The sequence below is a fragment of the Anabrus simplex genome, chromosome X (assembly GCF_040414725.1).
Source record: "Anabrus simplex isolate iqAnaSimp1 chromosome X, ASM4041472v1, whole genome shotgun sequence".
Classification (NCBI taxonomy): domain Eukaryota; kingdom Metazoa; phylum Arthropoda; class Insecta; order Orthoptera; family Tettigoniidae; genus Anabrus; species Anabrus simplex.
Genome location: NC_090279.1, coordinates 54,782,909 through 54,810,902, shown reverse-complemented (window position 1 = coordinate 54,810,902; position 27,994 = coordinate 54,782,909). Strand labels below are relative to the sequence as shown.

General features: G+C 37.8%; 1 protein-coding gene across 1 annotated transcript in view; it reads left to right on the top strand.

The window, feature by feature from the left end:
* The first annotated feature begins 409 nt into the window (after positions 1 to 409).
* Positions 410 to 27,994, top strand: part of LOC137503053 (uncharacterized) — a 32,173-nt gene continuing 4,588 nt past the window's right edge. Inside the window, exons 1-3 of the mRNA XM_068230463.1 lie at positions 410 to 425; positions 2,924 to 3,053; positions 11,179 to 11,274. Coding sequence (XP_068086564.1) covers positions 2,988 to 3,053; positions 11,179 to 11,274 — 162 coding nt within the window. The 5' untranslated portion in view covers positions 410 to 425; positions 2,924 to 2,987. The remainder of the gene's footprint in view (positions 426 to 2,923; positions 3,054 to 11,178; positions 11,275 to 27,994) is intronic.

Genomic DNA, 27,994 nt, shown 5'->3' with positions numbered 1-27,994 from the left:
GCCTGTTCTACTAAAAAAAAAAAAAAGGTAAACTCGTGTCCTCATACCGAGGTGGTGCAGCCCTTTTCAGGCACACCCCCATTGGAGGTGAACTGCATGTACCATTTCAACCACATACCAGCTCTCCTGCCATTCTTTAATTTCTGGCTGTACCGGGAATCGAACCCGGGCCCCCGTGGACGGCAGCTAATAACACTAACCGTTACGCTCCGGAGGTGGCAGCCTGTTATACTGATTCATTTATATCAAATTTGTTCTTCAAGCGTTTAAGTGATTAAACTACGTTCAAATATCCGGTTTTGTTTCGAAGTGGTAGGTATGTGGTTGTACAGCTTATTCCGTTAGTTATGTTACAGATTTTCTTCATTGAGGAATTGTGATTTCTATCATTTTGCACTGTGTCCGCAACCCCTAACATATTGCCGGTAATGTTCAAGATCCAATAATTTACTTTTGAAAAGATTTCAATTGAGAACCGTAATAAGTTAATACTAATCTTTCTCAGTTTCAGCATTCTAGCCTACATGTTTTTCATATGTAATAATAATATTTAATAATTTAATATTTAATTTATTTTTAATTTTCTTCAATTTCATTTTTACTTAAGCATTAAAAATGTATACCCGTATAACTAGCTCCCTCATTGTAAACTCGTAGGCTTTTGCGTTACAATTGCCAGCAAGTCTAACCCTCGTATATTGTAGCAATATTTAGGATATAGGCCCCATTTCAATTTAGTGGAATGAGGATTTTTTCTGAAGAGCTATTCAGATGAAGAAATGCAGGTGGTAGTTTCAGAAAGAAATGACAAGATGTAGTGTATAATTTTAATTATTGTGTTGATGTGTTGTTTACTTCTGTGTGCAATTTAAATGTGACGCTGTGAATGTTCAGTATTTCTTTACACTGTAGGCTGCGAATCATGGTATAAGGTTATGAAATGTGGAGAGTTGTTTTGTTTAGGTTTTCCACGTGCCTGTTGCATATGTCAAAATTGTTGTGTAATACATCGGGCGCAGATTATTCTTGTATTCCTTTGGGATGTCCCAGTTCTGACTATACATCTCAAACAGTGGTAAAATCCCATTGGCTTGTTCAGTTCTCTTTCCAATTTCTTAAACTGTTTTCCCATCTTCTGAAATACTCTTCCCGAATACTTGAAGCTTTCCACAACTTCTAATGGTCTTCCATTTACTTCAACATTCCCACTTCCTTCTCTATTACCTCTCGTCACCACTACTATCGTACACTTCTCCACACTTATTTATATTCCATATTTCTCTATCTTGTGATTCCATACAGTAACATGTTCTTGTACTTCCATTTCACCTTATCCCCATATTACAATGTCATCTGCAAAGAGCAAGGCGTTTGCCGGCTTGGCTCCCATTTTTTGTTGTATACTCTTGTGGATTTCATCCATGACTGTAATGAAGCGTAGAGGGGATAATACACATCCTTGTTGAGTCCTCCTCCTACTCTGAACCAGTTTGTTTTGTCCTATCGTAGTCTTCACACATTATCTACTCATATTTCATTTTTGGCTAACTGCTTCTTCTCCTCTCCCTGTCATCTTTTTATCACTGCATCCAAGACCACTTGCAGAGCTACACGGTCATATGCCTCCTTAATATATATAAATGTCATCTCTAAATCCCGCCAAAACTCATATTTCTTCTGCATAATGTTCTTTAGTTTCAACGGATTGAAAAACTTAAAAAAAATATGTTTGCACTTGCTGCCTCTGTGGATCAGCGGTAGAGTGTCGGCCTGCGGATCCCAAGATAGCGGGTTCAAACCCGGCTGAGGTAGTCGGATTTTTGAAGGGCGGAAAAAAGTCCATTCGACACTCCATGTCGTACAATGTCGGCATGTAAAAGATCTCTGGTGACACATTTGGTGTTTACCCGACAAAATTCATTAAATCTCAGCCACAGACGCCCAAGAGAGTTTCGGTTTACTCGGTCTGCCATCTAGTGGAGGGCTAGAGTAAAACGGAACGTCGAAATTGACGAGCAGACAGCCAGATGGCGTCATCTTGAAATGTCTGCACACGGTAGCTGAGGCCATACGATTATTATTATTATTATTATTATTATTATTATTATTATTATTATTATGTTTGCACTGAGTGTGGAGTACAGCACGGTATGGAAGTGAAACATGGATAATAACTGGTGCCAAGATAAACAGAGTTGAAGCCTTTGAAATGCCGTGTTATCGGAAGTTGTTGAAGATCAGATAGGTAGAACATTTCTCAAATAAAGATATAGTGAATCAGCTTGATGAGAAGAGAACATTTTGTGAGAATTTGATCCTAGGAGGGTAGAATTTGATAGAACAAATCTCAAGGTACTGTGAACTTGTTCTGTTAGTTTTGAAGCGAGTGCAGAGGATACACATGGTACAAAGATTCCAAGATATGGACCTGGTGATTAGAGTGATATGCAAAGGGAATAGTCTCTGAATTTTCAAGAAATTTTGTGCATTTTGATCACAATTAATGTACATTGGATTTTTAAAAAGAAGAGTCATCTTACTGTGTTTTCAGTTCCATATAAAAGTGTATGTTATGTAGCTATGAGTATGATATAAGGTGTCGTGTAAATCTAGGGGTCCTTTGACTATAATCTTGATACTGACAGATATGTTAAATTAGATATCCTGTGGAAGTGATCACTGTATTAGAAGTCATATAAAATTGGAGGTCCTTGGCTATGATCGTAGTATCAGTCATAGAAAATTTGAGGTCCTATAGGTATGATCATGACATCAGCAGTCATGTAAAATTTCGGGTCTTTTTGGTATGATCCTAATATTGACAGTCATGTAAAATTACAAGCTTGTTGCTTAGTCTGTTGACAAATAACCTAAGTAGCAATGACTGCAATAAGGTAATATATTTATCTGGCCTGTGTTTCAGTGTAAGGTCATTGGAAAGAATCAGCAACCCCAGTACCTTCCAACTACTTCAATTGCAGTGTGAAATGGACCTAGAAGTTAAGATCAAAGAGGAACCAGCCTGGCTTGAAGAAACAACAAATGCATCACTTGTAAGTCTCATTCCAGATAATTTTATAAAGATCAGAATTTAACCCTTAGTAGTTGAATAAGTTTGGCAGGGGCAACATTTACTATGTGCTTACCCAACATTAACACCAGCAGTCACCATTTGCTGCATGGGCATCTAGGTGTAGTACGACTCTGTTTTGTTTCTTTGTCTGGAAATATGCCACAACGCACTACACAAAGCTGCCAACTCTTAGGAACTACAATCCACAGTATTGGTGTACATCTGTGGGTCAAACTAGTGACAGAAACATTGTTCGTGGGACAAGGAAGGGCCGCCGAGTGGACAGTTGGCCTTTAGTATTTACTAGGGAGATGGCAATGCATTCTATGTTTGATGGTGGCATGAAGCTAGTTGAATCAATCTTGAGGGCTTGATATTGAAGGAGCCTTGGTATTATTTTCAAAATCCTATTATTCAAGGCGTCGACCTATGAAGATCTTTTGCCCCTCCTTTGCACCATATTTTGTGAACCTGTGTGTATTTGAAAATGGTGGAAGTGTAAAATGTTGAATGTGAGGAAATGAACATTAAGGATGACACAAACACCCAGTCTCCAGGCCAGGGATATTGATAATTTTCAATTAAAAACCCCTGACCTGCCGGGAATCGAACCCGGGGCCGCCGGGTGACAGAGCTGACCCGTTGCCTCTTAAACCGCGGGGCCGGACAAGAAGCCTTGGTTAGGTCAAGCTAGTGGCAAAGTTGTGAATAGCAGTGTCTCAGGATTGAGGCTTCAGAGCATTTCATGTGTTAAGCACCCATTGACTGACTGTCTGTTGTTAACTGATTTCCTCTGTTGGCTATTGAAATGGATTTCAGGAGGGTGTGTGGTTATGTATTGATTCTGCATGGTTTGGTAATGGAATCCTTGTGGGACTGACATAATTCCGATCATTTCAGCCAATTGCAGTGCCAGTAGTTGCTGAAGTGATGGAAAATGGTGGGTGCTAGATTGAATTAGGTTATGGCCAGTATGTCCATGGCTCTCATGGAGAAAATTTGAACTTCTTTACAATGACACTAATGTTGGTGAGCACGTAGTATAATTCTGCCTTGGAAACTTACTGTGAGTATAGCTCGTCTAAAGAAAAACACCCTGATGAAGGCGGAGATGCAGTAGAAAATTTAGGAAAAGATGCAAGATATTTTCATCTTCTTTTCTTGCTCTATCTGTTGCTACTCTAATTACAGTCCATTGCAATTGTCTGAGTGTGTGGCTTTCAGTTCAGTGGCCCTTCGTCTCATAGCTCAGAGGCTAAACTGATGCTAATTTCATGTCGGCGAGTGTGATTCAGGTTCGGTCTAGAGGTATTTGAAGAAGCTGAATTATCTCAGCACATGTCTGTAGTTTTACTGGCAAGAAAGTGAATTCCTGCACATCATTCTTGCACCTCAGAGTCTTTGAAAACTTTGAATGTTGGAAGACAGAAGTTCAATGAATAACTGTGACTTGACAGTGATAATCTATTGCAAACGCTGTGAACTGCTAATTTACAGGTGAGATATTGCCCAATAGTTGCTTCAAGCTAAAATTCTGCAATTAATGAGCGCTATTCTCAGAATAACTGTTTACTTCCTGAGTTTTGAGTTACAGGCTCTACAGAAGAGAATGGTGTCTGAACATATCCAAGATGTGAGTGTACTGCTGTTCAAGACCTCTTCCTTTGATATTTCTTGTTATGTTCTGTGTTAGACTTGAACCTGGTATATGAGCGCACTCCTGATCAAGAATTCTAGGTTTAATATTTGTAATAACACTACTGTGTCAAACTTGTACATATATGAAAATTATGTTAAAGAAATGTATGCCAATATTGGAAACTGGTATTGAGTGTGTTCAGGTTGGGGTTGGATTAATCTGTACTTTTTATTGTCAGTATTGAAATTACGTTGGTTTAGGGGTTACACATCTTCTATTTTCCCCCTGTGATTATAATAGAAGACGGTTGGCCCATTGTACACTACTGCACCACCATTAGCACCACATGTTAAAAATTATACTCCTATCATAATTAGTGTAGAAGAAGTTAAATCACAAGTCTGTCGTCACTGTTTTTGAGACTGGATACACCAGTCTGCTAAACAAAATATAAACACAGGTGTGATTACTCTGTTTTACCCTTACAACCACAATGTGCTGGCAGATATGTATGTTAAGGAAAGAGCAAATTTGCTTATGGCATACGAGAGGTAAAATGGCTAAAAATCTGAATGTGCGTTCTCACAAAATAAGTACTTTGCTCAGACATTGAATTCATTTAAAAAGGCAGAATGGTGATTATCACATTTTATTCTTCAAATACAGGTCAAACTGTATGTTGAATGATTCTGAGAAAATTCTCTTTAAATCTTTAGCTGCAAAAGTTGACTTCTGTTGACTTACTTCACTATAGAATTTGTTACGGTAATCGACTTTTGTCGATTTTGTACTTTCCTGCTTTAGTTTCCGCTTGCTTCTTTAATAAAGGTGCATTTAAGGATACATATATATATATATAGTCATGTATTGACTATGTACTAAGCATTGTTTGAAAACATTGCCGCCAACACTGGACGTATGTTTATTTGTTATCTTTCACCTGCCTGCCCGTCAACATTCCTGTCATCTGTCTCACCAATAGCAGGCTTCACTCAGCTGCTGTGAGCGCGCGGAACAACATTTGTAATGACAGTGAAGAAATCTTCAATCTTTTAGTGGCTGATTATGAATCAGACTGTTCAGTAAATTTGGACAATGAAACAAGTGATGATGTGCATAGTGATTGTTCGGAAGAAAGTGCCAACAAGGCAGATCATCATTTTGTATTGGTCTGGTGGGCAAAGTTTCGAATTTTGATGACCCATACAAGGCAGTTCTTCAGTTTAAGTCACGTTCAGTGTTTGAGCATACAGCAATGGAAACAAACAGATATGCTTAGCAGTGTTTAGATAAATCATTTGATTTTCCTCCTCTTTCGAGGTATAATCGATGGACTGAATGCACAATAGAAGATATTCAGGCAATGGTGGCTATTATTATTGGGATGGGATTGTGGCGTAAATCAACATTACAGGCTGACTTTTCTGAACAATATTGGCTTACTGCTGTGCCTAATTTTGGCCAAGTGATGTCGCAAGACAAGTACTGCCTTCTTTGAAGCTTTATACATTTCGATAACAATGAAAACCGCATTGCTAAGGGGTCACCTGGTTATGATCCATTATTCAGATAAGACCTGTCATTTTTATTGTAGAAAATTCATACCTGAAGCGTGCTTTACCTGGAAAATGCTTATCAGTTGATGAGTCTATGCTGAAGTTTATGGGAAGGCTGTGGTGTAAGCAATGCCTTCCTTCAAAGCCACTGACAAAATGGGGTGTAAATTTGTGGTCACTATGCGACAGTAAAAGAGGTTACCTTTGTAAGTTTCAGACTAATATATTAAAGGACAGTGAAGAGTCAGTGCCTGGGGAAACTTTGGGAGAGAAAGTGGTAAGAAGCCTGACAGAGGGTTTTGATAATACTGGCAGAATTGTGTATGTGGTCAATTTTTTTTCAATACCAGCGCTTTTCACCCAGCTTTCTGAGAAGAACATAGGTGCCTAAGGCACAGTGAGATGTAACTGCAGAGTACTATCTCATGAGAAGAAAACCCCAAAAATGAAGAAAGGGCAAAAACCTAAGTTCTGGCATCTTCCATCCAAAGAAATGCTAGTGTGCACATGGTAAGATACTGGCTGGGTAAACATGTTATCAACCGTTCACACATCTGAGATTGTGAAGATTCAAAAGAGTTGAAAAAAAGGTGAGAGTGGCTACGTAACTGTTGAAAAACCCAAGTTAATTGTGAACGGTGTTGATAAATTTGATCTACCGAAAACTATGCATTTGTACACAGGAAACTCAAGTGGTATCAGGTCTTGTATTATTTTCTCATTGTTGCCATAAGACCTATCTGTGTCGGTGCAACGTAAATCCCCTAGCAAAAAAAAAATTTCTTATTGAAACTGCACTAACAAATGGAGGAATATTGTACATTAAGCTTCAAAAAAAGGGCAGAAAATCTGTCATAATGGGACTTCTACGAGAGTATCAGCACAGTCCGCTGGCTAAACGAGGAAGACCTTCTGATTACATACCTCAAGCTCTCCTGACTGAGAGGCACTCTCTTGGGCAGCAGCAGGACAAGAGTCACGAACCTAATTGTGTTGTTTGTTCCCTATTACCAGCAAACTGTTCAAAGAAAGGAAGGGGACTGTGCAAGAGGAAACTGACATTTTTTTTTTTTTGCAGTAATTGCCCTGGACCGCCTGCAATGTCTCCAGTTCCATGTTTCAAGATGTATCACAGTAATGTGTGTTTCAAGGTCAAATGTCACTGCTAGTTTGCCAAAGTTGAGTAAAAAATGGTGCGATTGTGTTGAATATCACTAATATTTAAAAAAAATTATGTTTCAGTTCAATTGGAAAATACGAAAGATATTAAATTTTTCTGGAAGTGTTCTTTTTAAAAACAGCGCAGTATAAGAGTTAATATGCCCCTTCTTAGTGGGCACAGACACTTTGAGGACTTACGGCACATTAAGAAAGTTCTTTCCTTTTTGTCATTATTTCCCTCTTCATTTTGTGCATCATTTTCATCCATTCCTGAGTTCGGCTACTGTTCTCTTCCTTCTGTATTGAATGGGGTAAGTTGGTATATTCTAGAACTTTATACTTTAATTCACCTTTTTTTAGTACGTTAACTTATTTTAACCCTCGGACACTCGCGCTAGGAATGGACGCAGCGTTACTCGCGCAGGCTACATATGTAGCCCAAACTGAAATGCAATCGGAATGACTCCTATGCGCTATTTTTAGGTTTCTTTGGTAATAATACCTTAAGTATTAGTATATATTAATATTCTAAGCCAAATTTGAAGACCATACATAGGTTTATCTTTTGTTCAGAAGACGAAATTAAAATCCTTGAAGAAAAATTTGATTGCATCTCACACTAAGGGAAATCTGCCATGGAAACAGAAATAAAAGAATTACAGCTTTAAAATTTATATATATGCATACCCAAATACCTACATTAGAACATATTTGCATGGTAAATAAATAAAAACAATATCAGGTTAAAAACTGTCTTAGGGTTTCTGTGAGTTTTTAAGGAATTTTGGCACTTTATCAAAACAGGTATTTCTGTAGTATCGGTAAATTTTGCATCACGATCACGTTCAAACTTGTCTCATAATTCACCTATATACATATGTGTCGCTGTGGTTCTCATCTGTATTATATTGCTATCTATAGAAAGTTCTAAGCATTCAAGTTCAGTTTTCATAGCATCAGCAATTCCCTTATGACCAGGAAAATGCTCGATTCAGTTTGGTGTAATTTGTGTGTACGTATCGTCACTATCGTCACTAACAACATTATCACTACTTTCATCTAACCACTGTCTGATTTGAAAGTAATCTACTTGGCCACCTGAGCAGTGAAGTTTCCCTTGCTCGGCTGTTGTCAGCACTGAAACAGCAATGCTCGTGCGGGCTACTATTGTAGCCCAGACCACTGGCACCTAAATGGCACGCCTAGTCAAGCCGGAAACACAGTCACTAGTTAATTGCAACATTTACAGGCAGCTATAGAGAGTATCAACATTCCTAGCAACGAATACACTCTGTGCTACAACAAAACATATGACTGGGCTACACCTGTAGCCCGCGCGAGTATCCGAGGGTTAAAACATGAGCTTTTGATCACAGTCCCTCCCCACCACCCCTTTAATGCCAGCAAGGTTTTATGAATCCAAGTGAGAAATCTGAAATTCTGGAGTAGACCATGAAAGAGCTTCTGAAACTGCAGATGTACACTGATGGTGTTCTCATCCCCACAGTTCTTCACAGAACACCACATAAAATCATTGTAGTAGTAAAATATTTAATTTGCTGTTGCTTTGATTTTGGGCTACATCACTTCTTTTGCTGGTATATGGCTGTGATGAACCTGCTTCTTTCATATTAATTCTTTTATTTTACACTTGGAAGCATTGAAAAATGCTGTTTGAAACAGAACTGCCTTAATGCTTTATATAGCCCCTGTGAGCTAGGCAAAATCAGAATGGAGAATGTGATTTCAATATAATTCAAGGTATTTTAATCTGTCTGTAAACCTACTCTATGCTGAGAACAAAAATGATTTACAACAGTTGTAACACTTGTAAGTAGTTGAAATAACCTTTAAGATGTGATTGATATGATTGTACATATGAAAATAGTTCATACTGTTCCGAGCTATCTGTGGAACAGCAGAGGTGAAAGAAGGTGCGGGGGTGAACAGGTCTCAGGCTACGAAATTAAAGTTAATTTAAAATTTAACAAGGTTATATTTTCTTTGCAAAATCAAGAAATAACAAGAATGGCAGGTACAGAGTAGCAAAGCCACTATTCGAGAATGTACAATTACAGAGTTACAGGATTTGGGCTCCGAGAGCCAGACACACAATTCTTGAGCAATTAGCCCAATTTTACAATATACAGAATTCAACAAAGGGGCAGAAGACCCCAATCATGCCCAGGAGCACTTGCTCCCAATTACACAGTAAAGCCTCCTCGAGGTGCGCAGAAAACACAATTTTTATTTTGGAAAGAGCAACTAGCTCTCAAAGTTCTAGCCTATCAAAGGCCACACGAAATTCCACCTTCAAGCTGTCCTCTAAGGACATAAACACAGGGGTAAAATACCCAACCTACTGAGGCCTATTAAGTGAGAAAAGGTTAATTACATGGCCTCTAAAATACCAATTTGAGAGGAGGCGATCTGCACTCCTAATACATTTTGTTTAAAACCTAATCTGGCTCTAGGCCGCTAATGCAAGGGCTAATCCCATACTAGAGAGGTGACTTATAGAAGGAAACAATTTACATTACGTTAAGGAAGAAAGGTTGTGAAAATAAGTTCACCTCAATGCAATATGAGTGGGAGCTCAAGAGGGTTAAGCACTCTCTATCCCAATATGTAGTTAAAACAGAAAGAATTGACACCGAGTGTCTTTACATTATTAAAGGAAAGTTACATGGAAAAGGCTTCGGACCTGCCCCGAGAGTTAAACTGCTGAGCTAGCAAGAAAAGAAGTTATTAAAAGGCCATTACCTTGTGGTTGAACTGCTGCCCGAAGAAAGAGGCGCTTCCCGCCCCCTGCTACGTACTTTACACACTGAAAGATTTTACAGAAGTGGCGCGGAGACCCGAAAATCAGCAGTTTATATACTCTCGCGGAAAGTTCGAGGCGTTTCAGGAATGAGAATACCCTCCCACAAAAACTTTATTGGCTAGGGTTAAGCAACATATCCCCTTTGGAGAAGATACACCTGATTGGTCATAAATTAATTAAAGAAATACGGGATTGGCTAAATTCAAAACAAGGGGAAAGAAAGTGTTATACGGCCAACTTAAACAATAACAGAAAGAAATTTAACAAGGAACAAACTTTTGAAATAAAAATTTCTCCAAAAAACAGTTCTTTCACTTCGCACTAGGGTGCACCATTGTAGTTCTTCAGTAGTGTCCTCTAGAAGAGAATGTTCACACTTCTTACTACAGGCAAAACAAAAATACATCAAAAACGACCCAGTTCAGAAACTTCAAAATTTCCAAGTAGTGACATCTTCTGAGAAACTTGAAAATTAACACATTAGATAAAGTTCAGACTTCCTCCAGTAGGGGAGTTTCAACTGGCGCAAAGTTTGAATTAGCGACGTGGATGTGTACCGCCCGGTACACATACAATTTAGGTTTTATGTCTATGGGTGCTTCTTTCCAAATTCTGTGCAAGATGGCCCCAGTTCCATCCCTGGTAGGATATCTTCTGAAGTGGCTAGGAAATGTTTATCAGTTTATATTTTGTTCTCAGTCTCATCCTTTCTCTGACATAAGGAGTGAGCAAGAATAGTAACACCACCCTCAGTACAGCTTTTGGTTATAACAAACCTCTGCTGGTAGAAATCTTCCTTAAACATTAGTGAAATTTGGAAAGTAACTGTAATACTGGCAATTAATGAATTAATATGCTCATTTTTTGGTGACTGTATTTGTAGATGTGTGTTATGAGCGTACCTAATATATCTTATTTTCCACAGGAAAATATTGAACATATATCAGAAGTGATAGCTCTGAAAGAAGAAGTTAAATCAGAGTTAACAGATCCAGGGTCAGCGCAGGAAAAATCTCTTGAGGTAATGTACATAATTTGATAAGCCATCGTCAGGTAATGAAAATATAAAATGGCTCAATAGATATCAGTGTTTGACCCTTCATTTCAGTGCACACGATTGATAGTCCTATGTTTGTAACGTGCTCCCGATATATATGTTTTCTTACCTCATGCATATCCGTCACTAGTGACATTGGACTGCTACGTTTACCATCCATCTGTTGCCTTGTCTGCCTCATGACTGTGTGTGTGCTTGCTTTCCTCTCCCCGCCACCCCCGACGTCATCATTGTTCCCGCACATTCCACGCCTGACTCTCCGGCCTATATAAAATTGCCGTTTCGCCTTGATCGGCGATCAGGTGTGTGCATTATGCTATTGTAAGCAGTGGGAGTTTTATATCGTCCGCGGCTAGTCCGTGCTGACTAATTTAACCTGTGTGGGAACCTTCTACGTCTCGCTGGGTGAGCAGACTCATGTTTTATTTTACATACTCATGTGGATATTCTTTCTAGTTCCTCACAGACTTTGTTATGAATATCAAGCTATGAAAATTTCGGTCCCTTTTGGACTTTACTTACACTATGGAGCACTTCCTTCTTTTCTGTGAACATTGACAACTGTGATTGGGGAGTTTTCCTTGGTGGACCAATAAGTGAGCTCGAACCTTACATCGTGTGTTGAAATGAACTTAACCTTCAACGGGGTTTTGCAGCCTGATCCCTACCTGTTCCCTTAATGCCCTTAGCTGTGTTTTGTTTTTCTTTATTTATTTTCCCTACCTCTCCTTCTACCGGTGTATGCCCTTTTTGCTTCCTATCCTTCTTCTATGAGAAATTAATAACGCACTAAAAGATTAGTAATGGTCTGTGAATTTTCATAACTGTTCTTCTGTTTGATGGTTTTAAAATTAATGTCAACTTGTTCTTCTAGTTAAATGAAATTCGTTTTCGGGGCATTAAATATTGTGTAATATCGATGTGGAGGTTTCTTCGCATTGTTATCCAAATGTTTACTGAATGTATCATTTCACTAGTAATACATTTTTTTGAGTATATTCATTGTACGTTCTTGCTACGATTTTGATACCATTGTAACTATTTGAATCTTGTCATCTGGTTATAATTCTCACAAAGCACGTGTACATACGCCTTATTTTCTTAACTTAATCTCCTAACATGTCTACTATTCCAGTACCTGACCTATACCAAAGATTATGAGTTTTAATTGCTATGTATCGTGTTTATAAGCTTTCTTTTGATATTGTTACAATATATGTCATGATTCTTAAAACCTGATCCCTTGGGCTTATTATTTGTTTGGTGTCCCCTTTTTATTCCTATGCTCCTACTACGGAATACCTCTGGGGAAAGGCCTTGAATTGTGTTCTGCATGACTAACTGCGCACTGCCTCGTGCGCGCTTCCAGTTGCTCTGCTTGGCCTGACACGTAAACATTGTGCTCTGTCATATTACTGAGGGAGACTCTCCTCTCCTTTCTTTTGAGAAAATGTGTTTTTTTTAACTGATCTATGCTGAAGATATAAAATCTTAACAAATGGTAGCAGACTACTTTCTGTTTTAGTGTTTTCATTTTCTATCTCCTTGGTTGTCTTTGTGTTCTTTATTATGGCCTGTTTTTCGGATAACTTCCCTTTAGGGGAAGATTCCTCTTTATTATCTTCTCCGATACCCAACAATTTATTGTTACCTAATCCTCCTGTACAAGATTTAATTTCCTTTTCTTCTTCTCCTTCTCCTTCTATATACCCTTCTTCAACTAACATGGTAACATGGTAAATATACTTTTTTTATGAGATTGACTGTTTACTTAACTAATTTTCACTTTACCTTCAAGTTGTTTCACGATCTTGCATTCTGAATTGTGCAGCAGTTTGGATTGCTCCAAAGACCTCTACTCTACATCATTTGGAAGCTGGTATCATTCCTAGTAGTACTTTTACTTCATAAATGTTTTCTAACACAAAGTAGCTATCTTTTGTTCCTGTTACAGGATATTTTACTAGTTGTTTCCAAATGAAACACCTTTGTAATCTTATTGATTATATTAATTACTAGCTGATTTACCCATGCTTCGCTATGGAATTTTACATTGTATACAGAATTCTAGATTAGGTGGTGTACATGTTGTTGTACATGTTGTGACCAAGATTGTATTAAAGTGAATAGTTCTTAACAATACCGTAGAAATACGACTGGGAAGTTACCAAACATCTTTTCTCATATGAAGACTGGGTTAGGGAATATTAATTGTAATGGTAGGCCCACTTGCCTACCATCAGTTACAATCAGGTTGGGGAGTTTTCATTATAATGGCAGGCACTCTCCACCTTCTCTTTACATCCTCAGAAAAACTGTCTTCGTGGTTTCCCCAACTGAAATTAACATAGGCCATTACAATTACGTCAGTATTTATGGCGCAATTAAGAGGAATGCTTTCATATGAAACACTCGACTAAACAAAAAAACCACACATTTTCTCACTTTTAACAAACAGCAGTACACTGGTGATCTAACAGTCCAAAGTTCCGGAGCTCGGATGACCAAGCCCCAGACAGGCGTGGTCCGTGAACACTCTTAGTCTTTATTCAGGGGGGAGGTTGTTGAGTAGTGGAGAGTCTCATTGGAAAAACTATGCCCTTTTACTAATTTGCTTCCTAGGAGTACCCGATGAGTCAAATAATCTCAATTCATTACACTGGTGGAGGAAAAATCTATCTGACTTGGAAGCAAATTTTTCCTGCTGATTTGGAATAAAATGAATGTAGAATTTAATGAAAGTGAAGAGGAAAAAGCTTTTCTTAAGAAACGGCTCTTTTCAGAGTTGAATTTTGAGTTATTTAGTTAATTTGCTATAATTTGAAACAGGCCTAAATTCTAATTCTAGCTACTACTAAGTGAGCCTCTGCCTTACATGTGCACACTGCTCATTCAAAACAGCATGTCAGAGTAGGGATCGAATATCTGGAATACTATGATGAACCAATGTATTACGTACCAGCAATATCAGAAAATTTAAGAACCAGAGGAATGGCATGCTAAATAAGAAAGTTTTCTAACTCCCCAGATATTTCGCTGCAATATTCAGTCTCGCTGGTATAGTCGGTACGCACAGCAAACAATGGTCAATGTATTGTTATTGTTGATCAATGTTGTGCGCTTTTGATATTTTAGGCATTCACATTAATTTTCTTCCGACTCGGAAATACCCCTGTTATACACGGAACGGTAAAACTGAATGAAACATAAATGATCGGAAAATGTGTTCTCCATAACTTTTGTCATGTATTACATTTCTATAGGACCAATAACGTAGGTATTTACAAATTAAATTTTAGGCACCTTCCCCTAAACTACAATTTAATCCCGGATGAATAAAATTGTTTATAGCTTAGACTCTAATTCGTTATTCCCCGACTCTATATACTGATTTTTCAATAATTTCTGTTAACCCATATTTTCGTGGCTCGGCATTGATATGGACTTAGCAACAAAAATACAAATCCATGAATTTCTGTGTTATCATAGCCGGTGCGGTAAAAATGTATAAGACATAAATGATCGGAAATTTAATTCTATATAACTTTAGTTATGTAGCATTTATTGATAAGACAACTAATGTTTGTATTTGTCCAACCCTTGTCCCATTTCCCTACTGGGTCGGGTATGAGGTAAGATGAATCTGTTGTGGCGGATTTTTATGACCGGATGCCCTTCCTGATGTCAACCTCATCAGAGGAGTTAATGAGATGAAATGAATGACGTGATATATGATAGTAGGGAGAGGGTGAAACCCAATGCTGGCACGTAGCCTACTCCTGTTGAATAGCACCAAGGGGTCTGCTCAAGGCTTAACGTCCCCATCCGATGGACGAATCACTATCAACACCGTCATATGCTCTCACTCCTATGAGCACTGCGGAGAGGTTCAGAATGTAATCCAGGCTATTGGCACGCAATCTAGTGATTAGAAATTGCATACCACCACCTCCCCTACCCTGCCGGCCAACATTCTGATGGTGAAATTTTTTTGACCAATGGGACTCTAACCGGCTAACCTCGGTGTCAGACTTCAAGGCCTTAACAATCATGGCCACCAGGTGGGCTATTGATAAGAACACTAATAATACAAATATTTGATATTTAAATTTTAGGCCTTCTCCTAAACTACAAGTACACTCAGTGTGAATAAAATAATTTATAGCCTAGATTGTGGTGGCTCATCCTCTGACTTTACATACTGAATTTCATTAAATTATCTTCAGCCGTTTTCTCGTGATGTGTGTACATGCATACAGACAGACAGACAGACAGACAGACAGACAGACAGACAGACAGACAGACAGAAATTATGGAAAAGTAAAAATTGCATTTCCTTGTTACTGTGAACATGACCGATACAGAAATGCCATTCTTTTCAAATTCTGAGCATTGTAGACAAAACTCTTATTTTATACATATAGATTGTTTTCTAGATAATACAATTATTTGTAGATACAAGTTGCAGGTGATATGCTTGCTTACTGTGAGCATTCACCTATATACTACACACATTGTAGCCATCTCGTGGCAAGTGAAAAACATTCTTATTCTTCCTAATGTGGTGTCTGGTGTTACTAGTCCATTGTGACTTTTAATATTATTTAAACTTGAAATAAATAAGCCATTCAAGAGTTATCTTGCCTTTCTTTTTCATACTCCGTAAGAGATAGTGTTTGTGAATAGGCCTTGTAAGTTCACCATTACTCATCTGAACAATCATGACATGAATAAATTCGTTGCTAACAGGGTACACATTTCATCACTGCCATTGCCCATTTATCGATATATTCATTTGACCATCTCTTCCAGAAGTTGTAGGTTACATACTGAATACAAAGGGCACTAGGAAAGTTTTCCAATGTGGGTAAACGCTTTAGACTTTTTCAAAATAATTTCCACCACACTCAATACACTTCTCCATACTTCGATACCAGTCACTGAACCAACTTTGCCACTTTTCTTCGGTTACATTTTCACACTCTTGATCCCATGTTGCCAGAAGTTCCTCATCGGATGCAAAACGCCGCCCTTTTAGTTTCATCTTCACTTCTAGGAAGAGTGCGAAGTCACATGGGGCAAGAGAGAACTGTATGGAGGGTGATCAAGCACAGTCAACCCTGATCTGGTAAGGAAATCCATTGTTACATTAGCACGATGTGTTGGAGCATTGGCGTAATGCAAGAGCCAAGTGTTGAGCTGTGACTTGGACGGAGCTGCTTGAAAGCCTGGATGACCTGATGCAGGCAAGTCTCACTGTACCACTTAGGAGTAACTGTCCTTTGTGTTTCTAGCACAACCCCAGTCAGGATGCCTCATTTAGTGAAGAATACTGCAATCATCCTTTTCTTCACTGACCTTGACTTTCGCACAGTCACAGAAGTACCCTCATCTTCAAAGCCAAGTTTCATCACCTGATGCGATGCTATTGACATTACGCGAAGTCCCATTTTCAAATTGCTTTAGCATTTTTTGTCCACATTTCACTTAAGGTGTACTTCGTTCCTCTGAAAGTGAATAGGGCACCCAAAGGGAACAAACCTTTCTAACATGTAGATGGTCATGTAGAATTGAATGAATAGCTGGTGCAGGGATGTGGAAGGTCTCTTCTACCTGCCGATATGTCAACCGCATCTCTTGCTGCAACATTTTCCTCACAGCTTCAATGTTTTCCTCAGTCACTGATTCAGACGTTCGCCTAGTACGAGGATCATCTTCAACCCCAAAATTTCCCCCTGGAACTCTTTGTACCAGCGGAAAATTGTTGTCTGATGTGGACAGTCTTTTCCCAGCACAAGAGTAATTTCCACTAGGCAGTGGTCATCAGTTAATCCACAAGCAAAATTGTAGTATATAATTGCGCGATATTTACCTTTAGACCACACTGACATCTTAACTTGCTTTCAATTCCACTGCTTTGTAACAACTGGTGAGAAGGTCATGCCTTCTTGTCTTCTGGACCATTTTTCACCCCTCTTTTCATCCATCACCATAACAGGGGTGTCCAGCCAACCGTTTTTGCATATTGCAAAACTTTCCTAGTGATGCCCTTTGTAAATAGCCATGTGGGTAAGGATGTGATGGGAGGGGAAGTATAATCATGACCAGGGTGTGTAGTAATTGGCTCTCCTATAAGGAGATGGGATGTAGTTAGGTAAGAAGTGTCAAAAGGGTTATCATTTAGCTTTGGTGAGAGGACGTATGTGCTGTAAGACTGGTCCAGTCATTGTTGGTTAAGTGATAAGAATCCATCACTCTTCTGAGGTGACATATCAGACTCTTGATAGCTGCTTCTCAGATTCCACCAAAGTTTGGTTCTGCACGAGGGAAGAAATGGCATGTCAGTCCCATGCGTGCAGTTGTGTGAAGAGTTGGTTTTCTGAGGGTTGTTTTGCAGAAAAGCTTTGATTTCCTTAGCTCCTCCAAAGTAGTTCATGCCATTATCACTGTAAAGTGTGGAGAGAAATGCTGTGGTGAGATCAGGTATCATATCTATGTAGACAGCCTTGGTAGCTAGGCAGTCTTGTGTTGTTCGAACTCACACCATTTTCCATGAGTATTGGGCTGGCAGAGTCTCTGCTAGTTTTAATGAATGGGTATGTTGGGTTTGCATGCACCCTGTGTATATTTTGTATTAATTGTTCTGAGGTATCTGCATTCAACTTAGAATACTTGAGACATGCATGAGTGTGACTTCTTTCCTTCCCCCTTGCTGACGAGATCTTAAACTTTTCTCTCAGAGAGCTGAGTGCCAGGATGAAGTAGTCGAAGGTGTTCCGCTATCCTAATTATATTAGTGGGATGATATGAATACAGAATTTAAAATCTTCCCATTCCACTATGATTGTATTTATAGTCTTAATATGAGTTGATAGTTTCCTACACAACATTAATCTAACATTTGCTTACAGGGTTAGACTCCAATACGAACAGTGGACTCTAATTTCAATCCGTGGGTTGTTACAAAACTTTATTGAGATACACGTCTTCATTACACTTTTGGGTTCTTAAAATTGTGATTTACACCTTGTCATAGTAATTTAATGGGACAGGATTCACCCATTGCATGGGCATCATCAGCCGTGATCTCATGCCTAAAGGATAAAAATCATGATCCTGATTACTCTAATCAAAATGTTATATAGAGAAACATGTGTGTTATAGAAATGAGGAAACTTGTTGTAAGTTCACAAACGATGATGTATACAATTAAAACACGCCTATAAAATATTTGGTGAGAGGATGTGAGTATGTTTTGTAAGTGTGGTCCATTCTTTATTTTTGAAGTGATAAGAAACCATCGCTCTTTTGAGGTGATATATCAGACTCTTGATGGCTGCTTCCCAGATTCCACCAAAGTGTGGTGCTGCAGGACCAATGAAATCCCTTGTCAATCCCATGCTTGCAGTCGTGTGAAGAGTTGGTTTTTGGAGGGTTGTTTTGCAGAAAGGCCTTGATTTTTTTAGCTGTTCCGGAGAAGTTTGTGCCATTATCGCTGTAAATGTTCAGCCTACAGCCAACAGCGCATAATTTCAATACTCCGCCCATGTCCTCTCCTCTGCCACACACCCTTCCCTCAATTCCATGCAGATACAATACATGAAGTGCAATTGTCATTCATTCTGACGCTGCAAAGGCAACTAGTTAATACCAGAAAAGTCAAGGGGTTAAGTAAAATTATACACAGCGTTTTTGTCAAATTTAAACCTTTGGTCTCTAATCCTAAAAATCCTTCTACCCTCCTCTCGTTACAGGTTCTTCACCACACATCCCTCAATAGTCGATTTCAACATTCAAGCTGTAGCCAACTTCAAGCAGGAGCATCCCCATTTGACTAAAAGTACAAGAGGAAGCTATCACTTCAGCTAGTACAGACATACTCGGCACACAGATTTGTGAACTTTTTTCACGTCTTCAACAAAAATAAGAAGACTGTGGACTCACCTTACAAATACGGGTTATATAACAATAACAACTCCATCAGTCACACAGCTGTACACTCAATGATAATACTACAAGCTTCCTACAAGAATATTCAGTGTCATCTTTCAATTCTTAAACTACTTAAGGTTCATAGTAACCATTCTAAGACTTCAAATTGAGTTGCCTTAAACCAGACCCCACTCATACTTTGAACTTGTAACTTGAGGCCATAATTTTAGCCATAGACATTCTTATCGTTCATGTTAATATAGACAGATTGGCTAATTTTAGAAATGTTTTAAATATATCAATGTAAGTCTGCACCAACATTATCCATTATTATTTTACTCATATTTTTTAGACGTATTTTAAGTGTGTAAATTGTCGTTTATGAACTTACAAGAAGTTTCCTCACTTTTTTAACAAACATTTCTCTATGTAACACTGACTAGAGTAATCAGGATCCTGTTTTTTATCCTTTAGGCATGAGATCACGGCTGATGATGATGCCCATGCAATGGGTGAAATATGTCGTGTTAAATTAGTATGACAAAATGTTGATCTTAATTTTAAGAACCCAATGTGTATTGAATAGATGGATCTTGATAAAGTTTTGTAACATTGTTGAATTAATGTACATTTCAGTATGGACCAGTCATGAGATTTGTAACATGTAATGTCAAATCCAACCAGGCTCCCTATAAGTTAAATAAATACCTCAACCTAAAGGTAAGGATCTGTAAAATGAGTCGAGATATAGCTTAATTAAACGAATGTCTACGACTAGAGTTTTTCCCCAGATTTTTGAGACATGTTCAGAGTAAAGGCTTACTTGCTCCTAGTTTAACTAAAACCCAAAATAGAACCAATGAAATCTGGCTTAAGGACAAAATCAAAACATTTTATCGAAAGAAGTCACAATTAAATTTACAGTTATACAAGATATTCTTAACAGTATCTCAACACATATCCCCAATAGAATGGAGTTGCTTTCAGCTACATGTAGATTACAAGTTAAATGATACCTTGCTGGAAATAAACGAGTTTAGATAAAAAAAACTTGAAAAACTTGCTCACTTAAAAGAAACTCAGCTGCAGTTACCTAAAAAGAATGTAGAAAAAATTAAAAAGTACCCCACCTTTTAACAACTCAACAGCCATAGTTAATATGACAAACACAAACTTCTCAGAAATAGAAATTTATCTGTTAATCAATGGATTAAAGCATAATTGTCCCAGCACACGAAAAGAAAGCGACATGACCTACAATAAAGCAGAAGTTGAGTCGAATATTTTGAAACACCCCGTAGATTTACAGAATGATACCAGGTATGAAATAAAAGAGAAATTACAGACAGTAACTGAGGAATTAAATAAAACTTCTGATCCCAACCACACAAATCTCATTCAAGGATTAAGAACCAAAATTAATGACAAGAACATCATAGTATGTAAAGCGGACAAAGGAGGGACCACTGTTTTACTAGACAGGAATGAATATATTACAGAAACAGAAAACTTTTTTGCAGATGCAACATTTTCAACAGTCGATAAGGGACCCACAACCAGAATTCAACGAAATATAAAAACACTAATAAAGAATTCAGCTTTCCTATTCAATGAGCAAGAGCAGCAAAGACTAATCCACCTGAACCCCATTATCCCCATGGCCAGAGCCTTACTTAAATTACACAAGAAACACACACCCATGCATCCCATCATCAATTGAAGAAATAACCCCAATTATAGGACTTCAAAGTACATTCACTATTTTCTCAAAATACATTATAGATTTAATAACAAATTCCCGTTAAAGAACTCGGTTGACTTTTGTGATATCTTAAAGAAATTTACCTTACTACCCAACCACATTATGTGCTCCTTTGACATTATGAATATGTACTGTAAAGTACCGACAAAGGAGACAGTAAACATTATCAAGGACAATCTTTCCAAACGTAGTAATCTTAGCACGATTGAATTAGATGAGTTCACTTTGTATTAAAGAACAACTATTTTACTTTCAACTTCAAAATTCATCACCAGGATGGCATAGCTATGGGTGATCCATTGTCAGGCATCTTGGCTGACATATACATGGATTCATTAGAACACCATAAAATAACTTCAAAAATAAGGTGACTCAGCCTGTGGCGTATGTACATAGATAATAATTTTGCAATAATCAGTAAGACTTAACAAGAGTAACAAAATTTAGGATTTTTTTTAAACAACCTCGCCCAAAATATAAAGTACACCAAGGAGGACAACGTTAATAAATCAGTTAACTTTTTAGACATCACAGTAACATGCGTTAGCAATACATTCGATATCCAAATTTTTAGAAAACCCACTCATACCCCACTAACAATTAAAAACTCAGCAGTACACCCTAACTCCCAAGAACAGGCCACATTTTACAGTTTAATTTAATGTATTTTTAATGCACATTTGTGCACTATTAAATAAATAAATAAAAATCCCTTAACACCTAAGAGCCTAAAAACAAAGGTCAATTACATAAAGAATTTGGCGAAATTTAAGTTTGAAAACAGAAACAATTAACCGAATAATCAACAAAATCAAACTTAAATTAACAACAAACCTCGTCCCAGATAAACCCAAAAAATCTTAAGTTCGTCACTTTCACCTACAATAATCCAGGTATTTACTGGGAAACAGGCCCCTTTAAAAAAATGAAATATCAACATTGCCTTTAGGACAACAAATACCAACCAAAACCTCTTTCTCAGTCACAACACAGTCAACTCAAACAGTAGAATCTATACTGGCTCAGGCATATGCAGGCTCAAATGCACACAATGCGATGTCTCATACATCTGCGAAACAGGCCGTCAGGCCGGAGTTTCTGAACAAGGTATCACAAGCATTATAATGCCAATAAACAAAATAAGTTCTCAGTCATGAGTTCCCTCATGAAAGATATAGGGCATCAATTCACAACTATCAAACAGGTCCGTACAATTATCAAAAGAATGAGCAAAGGGAAATTAATGAATGACTTAGAAAGCATTTATGTGTTTTTGGACCAATGCTATAACAAGGACCTAAATCTCAATGATTTAATTGTATATGAGATTTTACCCAACTTGTTACAATCACTAAATTTAAATCAAAATAAAATTCTTAAAAATCTAAAACTAATTTCCCCAAAAGCTCCCACCATTCCATTAAAGGTAACTCCCTCCTTGTCCGCCCCTATCAACTTCCTACAGCCAACAGCTCATAAGCTCAATGCTCCGCCCATCTCCTCTCCTCCACCAGACCCCTTCCCTCAATTCCACGCACATAAAATACAAGAAGTGCAATTGTTATTCATTCTGAAGCTGCAAAGGCAACTAGTTAATACCAGAAAAGTCGAGGGGTTAAGTAAAAGTATACGCAAGTTCATGTCAAATTTATCCCTTATTTCTCTAATCTCAAAAATCCTTCTACCCTCCTCTCTTTACAGATTCTTCACCACACATCCCTCAATAGTCGATTTCAACATTCAATCTGTAGCCAACTTCAAGCACGAGCGTCCGTGTTTGACTAAGAGTACAAGATGAAGCTATCACATTTGCTAGTAAAGACATACACTGCAACACACAGTCGTGAACCTTTCTTCACGTCTACAACAAAAATAAGAAGACTGTGGACTCACCTTACAAATATGGGTTTAATAACAATAACAGCTCCATGAGTTACACAGCTGTACACTCTATGATAAAACTACAAGCTTCCTACAAGTATATTCAATGTCATTTTTCTATGATTAAACTACTTAAGGTTCATAGTACCATTCTACGACTTCAAACTGAGTCGTCTTAAACTAGATTCCATTCATACTTTGAACTTGCAACTTGAGGCCATAATTTTAGCCATAGACTTTCTTATCATTCATGTAAGCATAGACAGATTGGCTATTTTTAAAAGTGTTTTAAAGATATCAATGTGAGACTGCACCAACATTAACAATTATTCACACTCATATTTTTTAGATGTGTTTTTTATTGTGTAAATTGTGGTTTGTGAACTTACAAGAAGTTTCCTCATTTTATAACATACATGTTTCTCTATGTAACACTTTCACTACAGTTATCAGGATCCTGATTTTTATCTTTTAGGCATGAGATCACGGCTGATGATGCCCATGCAATGGGCGAAACATGTCCCATTAAATTAGTATAACAAGATGTAAATCTTAATTTTAAGAACCCTATGTGTATTGAATAGGTGGATCTCAATAAACTTTTGTAACATTGTTAAATTAATGAAATTTCAACATGGATCAGTCATGAGATTTGTAACATGTAATGTCAAAGCTGACCAGGCTCCCTATAAGTTAAACAAATACCTCAACCTAAAGGTAAAATAAGTCAAGACATAGCTTATTTGAAAGAATGTCTATGACTAAAGTTGGTCCCTAGATTTTGTTACATGCTCAGACGAAAGGCTTACCTGCTCCCAATTTAACTAAAACCCAAAATAGAACCAGTGAAATCTGGCTTAAGGATGAAATCAAAACATTCAATCGAAAGAAGTCACAATTAAATTTGCAGTTATACAAGATACAGTTAGCAGTATCTCAACCCATATCTCCAGTAGAATGGAGTTCCTTTCAGCTACATGTACATTACAAACTAAATTATACCTTAAGCAGGAAACAAACGACTTTAGATAATGAACTTGCTTATGGTACTTAAAAGAAACTCAGTTGCCGTTACCCAAAAAAACTTAGAAAAATTTAAAAGCTTCCCACCTTTTAACAACTCATGAGCCATAGTTAATATAACAAACACAAACTTCTCAGTAAATGAAACTGAGCTGTTAAGCAAAGGATTAAAGCATAATTGGCCCGAGACAGGACAAGAAAGGGACGTGATCAACACTACTATAGCAGAGGTTGAGTCGAATAATTTAAAACTCCCCTTAGATTTACAGAACGATACCAGGTACAAAATAAAAATGAAATTACAGACAGTAACCGAGGAATTAAATAAAACTTCTGATCCCAACCACACAAATCTTATTCAAGGATTAAGAACCAAAATTAATGACAAGAACATCATAGTATGTAAAAAAGGAGGGACCACAGTTTTATTAGACAGGAACGAATATGTTACAAAAATAGAAAACTTTTTTGCGGATGAGACATTTTCAATAGTCAACAAGGAACCCACAACAAAAATTCAACAAAGTTTAAAAAACTAATAAAGAATTCAGATTTCTTATTCAGTGAGCAAGAGTAGCAAAGACTAATCTACATGAACTCTGCTACCCCCATGGCCAGAGCGATACCTAAATTACACAAGAAAAACACACCCATTCAGCACATCATCAATTGCAGAAATGGCCTGAATTATGAGACTTCTAAGTACATTCACTATTACTATTTTCTCAAGAGGAATTATAGATTTATAACAAATCTCCGTTAAAGAACTCGGTTGGCTCTTGTGGTATCTTAAAGGCTACCCAACCACATTACAGTAAAACCTCGATAATTCAAAATTGTTTAATTCAAAATCCTGCCTAATTCAAAGCGGCTCCCATTCCCTGAAACAAGAGGTATGGATTTGTGTGTTATTTAAACTTTTTAACGGATAATTCATAATTCAAAAAAGAGTGTTGGTCCCCATTATCGAAATTCAGACTTTTAACTCAAAAGTACCTCAAAATTTAAAAAGCGTTAGTATTTTCCAGGTTAATTTAAATTCAAAATTTATCCGGGTCATGATAGAATGCATCTTCTGGAACTTGCTGGTGTAGTTTTCTGTACTTTCACTCACTTTGGTGCATCTGCAGTGTGCTTCATATTTGCTAAGTTGGAGTAAAATCATAATTCTTTTGTATTCAGCGTTTCAAAGATATCCACAATATCACGTTGCAGGCAGTATGCGGAGAAGTAGAATCCATGAACACTGGCGATGCTGACAGTTGGGGAAAAAGCGTGCATATAATCTGTTTATTCGCAACGAACAATATTGTAAATGCCAATGAAACTGCGTTTTTCTTTTTTTAATGCTGAGCCCAAATGGACTTTGTTTTAAAGGAGAGTTTGCCAGCCGGGAAATCGTACAGGTTGGGGGTCATTGTACTGTGTTGCAATGCACAAGGAAACGAGAGAATTTTTTTCCTCGTCGTAGCCAAGTTCGACAAGCTACGATGTTTCTTGGGTGTCGGCCACTTCCCGTGCTAGTACAAGGCATCTAAAAATTGCAAACAGTACAGTAATCCAAAAATTAAAGCATTTGAACAATGGAGCCAGCATGATTTGTCCTCATCTTTGAATCGTATGTATTGTACCCGTAAAAATGTGTTCATATCTTTAAGGCGCTTGATATTAAATGAACGAGCACGATTCTTAATCTAGGGAGTGGCTTTATCATTGGAGCTGGTACAGAGAGAGGTATAGTCATCAATTTGAGAGATTATTTTGATAAACTGAGTTTATTGATCATCAAAAGCAAGTTCATATCACCTTCGTACAGCAGCGTGGAAGTGTCGTGGCTGGTTTGTACCTCCAAGTCCTGGGATGGTGCTGGACATCGACTGGGCAGGGACCACACCTGCTCGGATGAGGAGTTCTGGAATGTCTGGAGGTTCTGGAAATGTCTCGACGTTCTGGAATGTCCCGAAGATTGGCACAAGTTCCGGGGTTCGATTCGAGACGTAATTCACACCTGAATTTCCTGCACGGCACTCCACACATTCAGGGAACTGTCTGAACAGATATGACCCTTTAATTATGGTTACTGCACTCTAAATATTAAATCAAAACGTTCTGGAATAATCACTCGAAGAACAAGTACTGGTAGAAATGCAAGTTAAGTCAGAATGTTCTAGAGGATTACTGTCCCTGCAGTCCTAAATGCATAGTTCTGAAGATTTAAAGCATATTGGCAATTAACTGAATAAGTAGCACTCGGAAACTGTCCTGTTGCATTAATAAGCGAAGTGAATAGCCATTAAAGAAAGTAATATTTGAAAGAAAAAGTCTGACTTCATAAATTATGGATCACTCAAAATACTGGAAAGTTCTAGGCTTTCTGGAAATGCGATATGCGTGTTCTGAATTGTCACAGTCTTTGAGAATCAAAACATAAGTCCCTGTGCAGCACTTGGAAAGCATTGCATATTTCACAATTAAACGTAATGTTGAATGTCCCCTAAGTTCAATGTTCCAGAAATTGATTCAAAAATATAAGTTCGAAACGTAAGTTCAATGCGATACACAACACTCGTGAAAATTCAATCGTCGTCGAATAAGTAAGTCCTTATGTGGCACTTCAAAAAAAAACAAAGTTCCAATAACAAAGTTCCAACGTGTCGAAATGTTAAAGTCCCAACACGACACTCGAAGAAAATAAAGTTTCGATGACAATGTTCCAGTACGTCACCTTAAGAAAATAATAAAGTCTTATCGCGATACTTGGCGAAAATAACTAAGTTCCAATGAGACGCTTCAGAAAAAAAAAGTTCTTATATGGCACTTTAAGAAAATATCAAAGTCCAATCACGACACACGAAAAAAACAAAGTCCCAATGTGGCAATATGACAAAGTTCCAATACGATGCTCTCAAAAGTAAAGTCCCATTCAGGCACTTCAAGAATATGACAAAGTCTTGATACAACACTTAGAGTAAATACCGAACTTGGATTTCGCAAACTGTCGACTAGAAGTTCGACACGCACAACACTCTCTTGTCACCCGTGTCACAGAGACGGCGGAGTGACAGACACTGAATTCGTAGGTCGGGTGGTCTTCCTTTTATACACGTTCGCATGGAAGTGTCTAGAACTTGGGTACTATCTACCCTTATAACTTCTATAAAACTCGGCGGATTTTCTTGAAATCTTAAGATATGATGTCCATTGTAAAGGCTTTCAAGTTGGCAGTGTCAAAATAGCGATGAATTAGCTCAAAAATGTACTTTTGAGGACGAGCTGGATCATTACCTTATATGGTAGCGGATAGCTGGCTTACGGCGGCCACGTCACTCGCTGGGTACGTCACTGCGTTCGGCGGGCTGCCTACCTTCCACCTCGCGTGAAGTTCAACAAACATACTTCGGACTTCTGTCGTAACGGTGTTCCCGGTACAGTATTTTTCTTTCATTGTGTAAGGTTATGTTTGCCAGTGATTTATCCAAGTTCATTATTTGGATAATGTAAATGCACCTTGTTGGATACTTTTTGGAAATTGCTTCTCCATGGCATTTGAAGGTTTTAAACTCTGAGTCACAGTGATTGCAAGCATTAATGAGACTTAGAATAATTCATGACGTGGCAATTACAAGAAGAATTTTGAGGGAAGTACCATAGTGGGAAATTGTACAAGGATAGAGTCACTCTACTGTGTGGTAAACTTGTAATGCAGACTGAAGCAAGAGACTTTCTCCCCTCGCCATATAAAAGTTCGATAAACCACGATGTTTTGAGGACATTGGGTATGTACTTTCTGTTCAAGTACAGGACATCTAAAATTCATGCAGTACAGTAATTCAATGAATAAAGGACTTGTACAGGGGACCCAGCATAGACTTCTTCTCGTCCTTGAATCATGCTTTTTTCTTTCCTTGTGTGAGGTTATGCTTGTCAGTAAGTTGTCCAAGTGCATTATTTGAATACTGTAATTGTACCTTGTTGGATACATTTTAGAATTTTTTTCTATGGCATTTGAAAGGTTTAAACTGTGTATCAAGTTTAATTGCATGCAGTAGCAGGTCCTAAGGATATTTTGTGATGTGGCAAGGTTTG